General features: G+C 54.8%; 1 protein-coding gene across 1 annotated transcript in view; it reads left to right on the top strand.

Moving 5' to 3' along the window:
* Nucleotides 1-11,216, top strand: part of NCOR2 (nuclear receptor corepressor 2) — a gene marked incomplete at its 3' end in the record, with an annotated part of 186,193 nt that overhangs the window by 62,730 nt on the left and 112,247 nt on the right. The window contains exon 6 of the mRNA XM_009320956.1: nt 5,489-5,545. Within this exon, the coding sequence (XP_009319231.1) occupies nt 5,489-5,545 (57 nt within the window). The remainder of the gene's footprint in view (nt 1-5,488; nt 5,546-11,216) is intronic.

Here is an 11,216-nt window from a genome sequence, read left to right as displayed (position 1 = left end):
CTCATCCCACCTGCTTTGTCGGGAGGGCAGCAAATTGCTGGGGTGGTTTGGCTCTTGGAGAGAGGACCCTGAGGTTTAAAGGGGAAAAAATTAGTACCCGTGGTCATAGGAATGAAAACCCTTCCCCATGAAACCGGCACTGCCAGGTTGTGGTTTGGTCGTGGCAGATCTCGGCGCAGAGGTAGGGCCTTTAAATCCCCCCCAACTGTTTCTTTTCTGCTTCATGTAGGAAGGTGTCTCGCCTGAGGGTTTCCATGATTTCTGCTGACTTCAGCCACACTCCTCCCGAATTTTGTTTTAAACAAAGTCTGACTCCAGCCTGCTTCTTTGCCATGCCACTCCTGCAGCTCTGCCTGCCCCTGGGAGGTCATGCTGCTGGGACAGGATTTTTTCCCAGCGTCTCCCTGTGTGCAGCTTTCCTGCCTCTCGAAGGGCTTTACCTCCATGCAGGACATGCCTGGTCCCAAACAGAAACCCTTCCATTCCCCAGCGCCGCTGCCTACGGGCTGCTATAAATAACCCCGGGAGCACGGTTCAGCTGCAGCAGCTTTGCGCTGCATGGAGCGATGGCTGGAGTCAGTCCAAGAAAATGCCGCCTCCTAATTTCAGATCCGCTTTCTCAAAATAACTCTTGTGTTTCCTTCTCTTCCATTTTTAAACTTTGCTTTAAGAAGAGCCCACGCGAAACCCCAGACTCTCCCTCCTCTGGTTTTGGATGCTCAGCTGCCTCGTGAGGTCAGCTCATCCTCCCTGCGGGAGCTCACATGGCCGGGAAGTTGCTCGCCTGCCCGTTTCCCCCTCCCAAGCCTATTTTAAGTTTCTTCAAAGGAAAAACAAGGGGCTGGAGTTTGCTTTGGAAGCCAAATGCTTTTTAGGCAAGAGTGGAGATTTTCATAGTCTGAAGGGAGGTTTTTATTGTTGACGAAGATATCTTTAGCTCCAGGCCTGTTGGAGGAGCATGAGATGGGGTAAGAGCGTGACCTCCCCAGCCGCAGTCTGCCTGCCCGTGCCCCTGCCCGTGGGGAGATGGGGAGGGAGGTTTCTTGGGGGCGGATGCTGCTGCTTGCCGTATCTGCGGGTCCCCTTTTGCATCCGTGGGCCCCACAGTGACACAGAGTTACACAGATCAGTGTTGTGTGTTCAGCCATGCTTCGTGATACACCTTGGTACCTCCGAAATGCACATGGAGGATTAGTATGTGATGGGCATCATCTATCCATCTGAGTCATGCTTAAACGTGCTCCAGAGGAGGTGCCTCCACCCTTGGAAGTGCCCACAGTTGCTTGTGCCCATGCCGGTGCGAAACCCAGAGCTGCTCTACCAGAGCAAAGCGACTCTGATGTAAATGGGAGTAAAATCCAGCCTCGACGCTTCAGTCCCGCTGCGCATGCCACTGCTCCCAGTGCTGTAGCAGTATTTCAGGACTCTGTACCGAATCGGGAAAAGGGGTCATTAGCTGCTTGCTCTGGAGCTGCAGAGGGACTACAAAATCAGTGGGGATCTTCATGTGTCTCACCAGAAGTAATGGCTGGATTTGCTTCCTGATCCATTCCTTTCTGTTAAATAACAGGGATTGCAGGCACAGGTGGGGTTATTCAGCAGAGGTAGGATGAACCCTCTGGTTTCTTTCTGCAGGGTTAATCACTAAGCGTAGTCCTAATGAAATCAATATCGGAACTGAGTCCTAGGTGGTTGTGCCTTTGGAAAGGAAAGGATTTAACAGGGCTGCCAGTGGTCTTCAGCAAAGGTCCTGCGGCTGCAGGGGGAGCTGGGGGCTGCCCTGGCATGTGAACAGTTTGAGGATTGCCCAGGCTTCTGGCTAGCTGGGTCCCCAGGCAAGAGCATGTCTCCCTGTGTCTCTCTGTCCTTCAGGACAAGCCCCAGCATGGCGGGAACCTTCTGCTGGGCGTAATATGTCCTTCCCAATTCTGCCGCCAGCTCTCACCTCGGTCTGCGTGGCCTTTCAGACAGCTCATTACGGTTCTGCTATGATCTGATAAATGCAGCAAGGAGCATCAGCAATTACAAAGGGTGTCAAGTGTTAATTGGGCACCTTTCAAGATAGAGGCGTTTCTTTGTGTACGTACAAAGATATGACGTGCTTGGAATAGCTTCCCCTCCTGATCTTTCGTTCTGGAGATGTGTACGTTACAGTCGGTTAATGCAAGACAAATTATGTCATTCTTCTTGATTCGCCACATGTTCTGCCTATGGTGATTTGCCTCTGGGTTGTCTCATTAAGTTGTCTAAACATGGCAAATGCAGCAGCTGAACACGGCTTTTTCTTGAAGTTAATCGCTTTGTACACATGGGCCTCCACCATCATCGGTTCCTAGCTGTGCCATCCGCTGCTGCCAGGGCACGTTCTACCAGCACTGGTGCCCAGGAGAACGGGCCTCTGGTGGGACAGGCTGCCTCGAGCTGGGGCTGCAATCTTCTACCCACAATTATGCTGCTTGCAATTAATCAGAGTGCTGATTTTTGTCCCCAGTATGCATCAGAAAACATTCGGGTAAGCTGCTGCTTCCCGTTTGCCAGCAAGTGGTGGTGGACAGGAGGGCGGTTGGCCAAATCACCAACCAGTGTCTTTTGTAGCAGTTTTGATGACCCCACCTGAAAATCTTACCCCCTGGTTTTAATTGTTTAAAGTTTCCACATGCCACGGTGCTGATGTTCTCTGAGGTCAGCAGATTTTATAGCTCTTGGAGGCCAAAATATTAAGCTCTGGCTGGGAGTTCTCCATCGCGTGATGAATATTTCCAAGGGGCAAGTTCCCGGGCAGACTTGGCTTGTTCCCATTAATGGAGTCAGGTGCGCAGCAGTGGAAACATCTAATGCTTCGAGGGGAGCTGGGCTGGGCTGTGCGGCTCTTGGGTTTCTTGCCCAGGCTGCGTTTGCTGGGGTTTCATGTCCCCGTTGTCAGCTGGAACATCCTTGGGGACGGCAGAGCCAGGCATTGCGTTAGCCAGAGCTGTCCCATCATTGTGAACCCAGCGGGAAATCCCCTTTCAGGGAGGGGATCTCGCTTGGAAGAGGCACGCTCTCTGTAGCAGGTGCGGTATTTTATGAGGAGGGTAGATACATGTTTCTTATAGTTTGGGCCACGTGTTATGCTTTGCGAGTGCTGCGCTTTGCGGGTAAGGTCCTGGTGCCGGGGATCTCTTTGCTTTCCCTGGGGGTCAGGTGGGGACGGTCCCTTCTTTCCCTTTTGTGTCAAAGCACCCTCACATCGGCAGCAGTCTGGTGTGGGAGAAGAGTTGGGAGCAGTTTATTGCAGTGCAGAAAATGTAATTGCTGTGTTGTAAACACGTGGCTCCTTTCCCTGGAGCCTAAGCCAAAAGCTTCGTTCCGGGATGCACTTGCTCTCCAAAGACCTATCTCCATCACCGGGACAGCCACGCTTTCCCTGTGGTCCCTGCAGGCATCTCGCCACCCGTCCAGCACGAGGCAGAAGCGTGGCATGCACCGAGCGGCACGCCAGTAATACAGGAGCAAGCTGCTGGGTGTCTGCCCCGTCTCCAGGGCTGCAGAGAGAGCCGGGCTCTGGGGGCACCTTCCCCACCTGTGCTCCTCCTAGGATGGAGCAGGGACTCGGGAGAGGCCAGAGGGGCAGAGCAGCTTGCTGGGACGGACTCCAGCTGCGGTTCGGGCTCTGCCGCAGCATCGCTAGCTGCTCCGCTTCTCTGTGTGTGTGTGTCCTTGCCTGTGAGGTACACGCAGTGATCGTGACATCTGTGAACCCTGAGGTCTGCTGCGCAGGAGCGCTGCGGATGAACAGGCAGGGATGCATTAATAGTGGGGCTGCTGCGTGTATCGTGTGTACGTGTGGGGACGGTGCCAGAGCAGGCACGCTTCGTGGTTACATCTCTCCTAGCATCCTTGAAGTCGCTTCTAAATTGCAAAGAAGCTTTGTGTCCTCTTGAGTGTGCAGTAAACAGAGGAGCTGGAAACATCTCCTGGTCGCCCTGTTGCGGTGAGGCACCTGGCGTGGGTTTTGCAGCCGGGCCGGGGCTGTTTTGCCGGGGCCCTGAGCTTGGCTGTGAGCAGGGTGACTCATGCAGCTGCTCCCCGGGCCAACTCTGCAAAAGTGCACGCTGGCAGATCAGACTGTGTGTGGGTGTGCAAAGCCCCGGCGAGGAACTTGCACACCTACCGGCTGCATCGGCGCTTCTGAGGACCGGCCGGCGGCAGGGGGGTAGGTGAAGCTCTCGGAAACCCAGGGAGGGGGGCAGATGTGGGGGGCAAGCCAGCAGGGCGATGTGCCAGGTTTTGGCGAGACATCCCCTGTGCTGAGACCCTGGGAAACTCATCCTGCTGTGAGCCGGCGGGAAGCTGAGAGGTGCCCGGTGCTAGAGAGCAGCGTGAGCCAGACCCCCGGAGCTGAAATCCCTTCCCTGCCCCCGGCGGGGGTCTTCACCCCGGGGGTTTGCCAAAGCCCCGCTGGCTCTGCCGGGGAGCCCGGAGCCCAGCCCTCCCCAGCTCCCCAACCCTGGGGCTCAGCTCCCATCCTGCAGCTCCAGCGGGGCTCTAGTGCTTATTGGGTTAAAATGTTGAATGTGCTTCAAGAAAGGGTTCACCCCCGGAAGCTCAGTTCTGCCCACTGCTCCTTCACCCCTATTTTAGGCAGCTGTGGATTTTCTCTCCCCCCTACCCCAAAATATCTAAAACTACCTTTTTTGTTGAACAAACACCTCTGAAAATCCATCTCCTTGTCCCCCTCACTGCCAGGTATTTGGCTTTATTGGCTCAGCCCCGTGGCTCGTCGGCAGTGCAGTGATCTGGATTTATCGGACTGTCAGTAACCCCCACTGAAAAGCCTGGCTTTGTGAGGAAGTGCTGTTTACTGAAAATGTCATCTTTTATTTAGACTCCTGCTGCAACCAACCCATGTCTTTTTTTCAGGCCTGTTTAATTAGTAACCACTGCACAGCCCCTGACACGTGTTCCTGGGTGGTTTTTTTTCTTCTAATAAGCACTAGGTAGCTTGGCTGGGGGCGGGAGGGGGCAGAGAAGGGCTCCTCTGCGGCAGGGAGGGAGGGAAGCGAGAGCAAGATGAGGAGCCAAGGGCAGCTCAAATCTAATGATCACATGCTCATGAAGCAATGAATCCTAGAAAGGGCATCTCTGCGTGCGTGCCAGCTCGCCCGCCCTCCTCCTCGCACGGCGGCCGTGCAGAGGTAATGGGTGCGATCCCCCCGCCTGGCACCCAGAAAGGTCAGGGATTCGGGTCACTTCCCGGGCAGAGCTCAGATGCATTAAAGTCGTGATAACTCGAGTGCCGGAGCCCTTTGTCCGTGGGACTTTCCTGCAGGTCCGGAGGCTGAGCTGAACCTTTCCACCCACTTTCGGGCAGGGGTGGGATTTGTGGCGGCTCTGTGGAGGTTTGGGAAGGGGTTTTAGCACAGGGGGAGAGCTGGAGCAGAGGGCTGCGACTGTAACCGATGGCAGAAATAACTTCTCTTCTCCTTCTCCCCTTTTCTCCCTGCAGAAGAAGGCAGAGGCTGCCCACCGGATCCTGGAAGGACTGGGTCCCCAGGTGGAGCTGGTGAGTGTTACCTCTCACTGCGGGGAGCGGGAGCCGGGCCAGGTTTGGAGTCATCCCTGGGCTGCGAGCGCGGCACCCTGTGTGTGTGTCTAAGCTGTCAGAAGGAAGCGTGCTGCTGGCCGGGACGTCTCGATGGCACGGCACCAAGGCAGGAAGCGAAGTGGCTGAGATGAGTACTGAAACGCAGGCAGACACACACACACAGAGCCCTCTTCAGAGAGCCTTAACCCTTAGGCTCCTTCCTCACATGCTGCAGCGGAGCTGGGTGGCAGAAGGGGCTCCGGCACAGTCTGCCCCTGCTCAGGATGCAGATGGCTTCATCTGCTGATGGCAGCCACAGCACCGGGGCTGTGGGGCTGCTGCCTGGCCAGCCAGAATCGTGGTGCTGTGTGGGACAGATGGGTGCTGGGACGGCTCTCCGTCCCACCCCGCTGTAAATGGAGGAGGGTGCTGGAGGGTGCTCTATAAGCACAGCCTGGTCACAGCTGCAGCAACCTGCAGGTATCGGGACTCGCATGCACCCTATTGCTGTCTCCCTCATGCACAGGGAGGCTGAGAAAAACAACTTACAATAAATTGTCAATTTGAGGCTGCCCCCTCATCCAGCAAAATCCAGCTGTAAGTCAAGCGATTGATTGCTGGAGGGGTGGCTGAAAACAACCCCTGAGGGGCTGAGTCCTGGAGAAGGGTGCTGGGAAAGGGTGCATCTGCAGCGATGCTGCTGGAAGGATCGGAGGGGGACAAACGTGGTCTGACGGAGCATCTCTTGCTTTGCACTGGCCACGGGTGCAATGGAGGGAGCCGTTTCTGCCAGGTGGGAGTGGGCAGCTCACAGTCCATGGCAGCTGTAATTTGGACTTGCCTTGTGGAGGTGGTACTAATCACTGTCTTCCCTGGGGTGTGTAAGGGAGAGGTCACAAGGGAATTAGTGCTCACTGCTACGTGTTGAAGCCCGCTTCCTTGTTTGGGGAGCTACCGCTCATTATTTTTCCTTTGAGTCACCCAGGTCAAACCCTTTGCTCTCTTTCTGCTCTAAAGATTGGCAGTGCCTGGGGTTGGTGCTTCCTCATCTGAAAAAGGTTGTGTTTCCTTTCCTTCCTCCTTCCGTTGTTTTTTTTCTCCTTTTTTTTTTCCTTTTTTTAGTTTGATGCTTTGTCCTTGGGTGCTGACACTGCACAGGGGAGCTGCAGCAGAGTCCAGTGCAAGCCTTTCCTCTGTTGCCCTGCCTTAGTCCTTGGAGGGCAGGGGAAACCTTTGCTGAGAAAACCCTGCAAAACCCCAGCTGGGCTCTGCATGCTTCTTGCAGACTCTCTCATCTGTCTGCCCAGAGAGAGACGCTTCCTATGGCCCAGCCCCCACGCCGTGTCGGGCAAAACAGCACCCGGGACCTGCCAACAGCCTCTGAGAGACGAGATGAATAGTCAGATCTTCTTCTGAGTTGGAAAGGAAGCAGCTCCAGGAAGGAGAGCAGCTTTGCATGCTCTGCCCGATGTGCACGCCTGCTCCACCATGTCGCACATGACGTGCACCAGCCCTGGAGCTGCCGCAACCCAGAGTTCTCTTGCAGGGAGGTTGGGGCAGCCTGGTGCTAATCCTGTGCAAAACCTCTGCAAGGAGCGGTGGTGGCTGTCATCCAGATGCAGGGTCTTGGAGTGCTATCGGCTCCGCTCAGGCTGCTGACATCTTGCTTTTAGTTGTTCAGAGGGCTCTGGTTATTGCATCTGCAACAGCAACGGTGACGGATGCGCATCGGCTCGGTAGCGGGGCAGCTTGCCAGGGGCTGATGGTGTGAGGCGAGAGGTCACGGTGGAAATTGGTTAGTCATGGCTGAGAGAGGACGGAGGTCACCGCAGCGTTGGCAAACGATGGCCGTGAGCAGGGTGAGGTGGTATGAGGTCTTGGGTGCTGCTGGCGGGGGGGAGCCAGAGGCTGCGTCTCCCTGGCTTGTGCTGGCGTTAATGGTCGGAGGGGCCGTGGCGGGGCTCTGCCTTCTGTCCTGCTGGCGGCAGGTTGCTCTGGGGGGTTTGTGTTTGGGCAAAGAAAGAAATCTTATCACCTGAGCATGTCGATGGGCTTATTGAGGCTGCCTGTAGTGTTAGCTGGAAGAAGGGGGTTTGAGAGTGATCCAGTATGGCATAAATAGGGATTTACCTAGAAGTTTTAGGTCTGTGTGATGGGCTTCCTGTCAAGTTGGAAGCTGCTGGGAGATGGCCCAGCTCGGGTAGGAAACTCTAAGTCCTGACTTCAGTCTTTTAAACAGCTCCCTCTGGGCTTTCAGGCTTACAAGCTCTTCACTGAAACTGGTGTCCTTGGGTTGTACATCTCAAGGAAGCAGCAAGTGTTTGTTGCTGGTTCCTGGCTTCTCACTGCTTTGACCTTACGAGGTCTGGCCCTGCACTTTTTATCTCAGAGGTGTCATTCATGTCTGATCCTCTTCAGAGGATCCTCGTTTTTGTGCTCCTGGGTTTTTAAACATGCAGAATTGTCCCTGAATCCCTGTGCCCCTTACTCCTTGCTGGTGCCTCTCCATCCTGTCTGCTGGGGTTTTGGGTGGCCTTGCACCTCTTCCCTGGCCCCTACATCAGCCCCAGCTGGTGCGGAACACACCGGTGTGCTGCGCAGTCGCAGCCGCTGCCCTCCGCTTGGCTGGGGCTTGGCTCCCTGTCCCCATGGTGGAGATCACCCCTGCCCAGGGATCCCCGGGAAGCAGGGATCCGGTTCAGGTCCCAGGAAGCTGGTGCTCCCTTCTAGCTCAGGAGGAGGTTGTGACTCAGTAAACCAGGACTCTGCTCATTTCATCCCTGCAACGTAGCAGTACCATTTTAAACATGGCCCCATGTTTTCCCCAGGGAGAAATGTCACTGAGATGTGTAGTCTGAATGCTGCAGTGGCCAGAAAGCAATTGAGACCTTTCACTCTTTTATTTTTAAAGAGCTTTCAGTAAATCCGAGGTTTCTCCAGTAATAGCTTTGCATTGCAATTATGTTTTTCGTAAATGTCAACCCCCAGAGAAATTCCTTACATGTCCCTTACCCTGGAGAAACACTGTGGATGTTTTGAACATGTCACCTTACCCATCTGACCTGTCAGCTTTACTTCTGCTTACTCATTGAGAAAGTTGTAATTCTGTGCAGGTTGCGGATGGCTCTGAGGGAAGATGCTGTTTCTCAGTCCCTGCCCTGTTGAAAATAAAGTTTCTTCAACTATTTAGTCTATGAGGATATATTCTCTATGGGGTAGGTAGAACTTGTCTCCTGGGCTTGCTCCACTGCATGGGCTGAGGTGCAGTGCCGAGGCTGTTGTGCAGACAGAAATCTCTTTGAGATGCTGGTGTCATGTGGATGTTGGGTTTGGGTCCCATAGTTTCTTATTTCTGAGTGTCTGGGCATTTCTTTTGAAGTGATGTGTTCCAGTGCTTGTCTGTTAACACTTAGGTTTGCTAACCAAAAATTTAAGTGGCTGTTTATATCATGGATAAGTAGTAGTGGAAAAGAATCAGCAGCCTTTGGTGAGCTGAGTGGCATCAGGCCATCCGGTATGTCCACGTGCACACGAGCATCTTCTAACCCAGGTGCAAACCAAAACATTTACTCCACCGCCTTCTCCCAGGAGGAAGGTCTCTGTAACTCGCCACATGCCAGCTTCTTTGCTTTGATTTTTATGAGCACAGAGGGAAGAGAGGCACTTTTATTTATCAATATTTCTGGTTCCCGCAGTCCTCTTCCAAGAGGCAGTCGCTGGTCAAGGCAGCCCAGTCGAGCCTTCCCAGGGTGACTGTGGACGTGATGCTCCAGAGCCACGGCTTGATTTCTTCTCTCCGTGGTGCAGCCCTGCCTCTCTCAAGTTACGTGATGAGACGGATGTCTGTGTTCCTCTGAGCTTTCCAAGTGTGAGGTGCACAGCCAGCTCTGAGCCTGGAGTCAGACCAGCAGATCTAAGAGGATTCATGATAGAAATGCTCCTGGGGAAGGGACACCACTGAGAACATGTCTCCTTCTGGGGTACCTGCTTGTCCCTCTCGTCTGCCCTGGCTCTGCCAGCAGGAGGTGGCTGGGTGTCTTCTTGCAGGTGTCTCCTGGCAGACTTGCAGCCTGCTGTCCCCCCGCAGGGTAACAGATGCCCAAACGCTGCTGGCAGCCCCGCAGCCCTCCTGGGATATGGTGGTTCATCTCGCCATGTCTGTCTGCCTGGGCTCCTCTGCGTGCCTCTTCCACGTGGGGATTACGTGTGCTTTCCCAGCAAAGAGGGACATGTCCAAGGGCAGCCAGAAGAAAAAAGCTGATGACCTGCTGGTGCCAAGATGCACTGGCGATGGGCTGCAGAGAGTAGGGAGAGATACACCCAGTCTCCTTTCTGTGCAGATTGATGTGGCTGTCCCGGTGTGTGGCAGGGGAGAGGTGAGGCAGTATCTGTTTTTTACAAGGCAGTAGGGACAGGCTGGCTGTGTGGAAAAACAAGCTTCTGTGCCAAGCACCTGTGATAGTGATGGGGAGATACCATGGAGGAGGTGAGAATAACACCCCCTTCAAACTGGAGAAGAAAGGGACCCACCTGTATTTGCAGGTCCTGTCCTCCCAGTGCTGCTCACCTGGTTGAGCAGATGTTCAGCAGATGTTTTGCTCCTTTCCTGTGTTTAATCTGAGATGAAATTGAGTAGACCCAGAGTGTAGCCTCAGCCATATGACCACAGCAGGAAGGTGAGCTGGTTCGTATGTAGCCACGGCCAGGATGCTGCCTTCAACCAGCACCCAGCCATCACGGATCCCCCTGCCTGTGTTTGGCTACAGATGTTAGATCGCTCACAGCTGGTTCGGTGAAAGTTTGTGGATGGACTGCTTGAAAACTTGAGTGATGTTTCTGTGGTTGGACAGGAGCTACACTCATTAGGCACCCAGTTGCTGATGATGGTTGGGCCATGGCAAGCTTTTGATTAGCACAGTCTTGGGCATGTTCACACCAGCTTAGCCGGTAACCAGAAAAGCGTTGAAGGGCTTGATCCTTAGCACCCTGTCAGCCTGCTTACATGGACACAACTGGTGGCAGCTCCTGGAGCACGGCCTGAGCTGTTAATCGTAACAGGTGGGATCGAGTGTGGTCTCTGTGGCATCTCTCCCTTCCAGAGGTGGGACCCTGTATCGTGGCAGGTTCGCCGAGGTTACATCACCCTGCGGATGGAAAGGGAGAGGTAGCAGGGGCAGTGACTGGCTGAAGGTGGCCAGGCATGGATCCAGCTCTCCTGACTCCCCGTGGAGGGCCCTGGCATGTCCCCACTGAGGGTGCGGTGGGCAGAGCAGCTCCATGATGGGTGCTCACATCTGATGCTGGAGACAGCCATGGTCACTGGGCTCTCCGAAGGGCAACCCTGGACAAAACACTTGTCCTACCCAAGCCCAGTGCCCCTCCTGAGGGACAGACAAGAGCATCGCTCTACGCATGGGTGCTGACGGACTGCGGCGACGTGCCTGGGGACCAGCCCGCCCCTGGCGTTGCTGGAAACCACATGGGTGAACACTTGTCCTGCCTGCAGTTGCCTGTGCTTGGCTCCCTGCGAGAGCTCAGGCAGGCTTTTACCGCCTAGACATAACAATTTGCAGCGCACAGACTGTCTCTTCCCGCTCCCCAAGCCCCCCTTTCCCCTCGCCTCCCCCGTGTCATATGTTCCAAACAGCAC

Source organism: Pygoscelis adeliae, unplaced genomic scaffold, assembly GCF_000699105.1.
Source record: "Pygoscelis adeliae isolate BGI_AS28 unplaced genomic scaffold, ASM69910v1 Scaffold353, whole genome shotgun sequence".
NCBI classification, from domain to species: Eukaryota; Metazoa; Chordata; class Aves; order Sphenisciformes; family Spheniscidae; genus Pygoscelis; species Pygoscelis adeliae.
The sequence above is the reverse complement of the archived record's forward strand: the minus strand, read 5'-3'. Positions and strand labels throughout refer to the sequence as shown.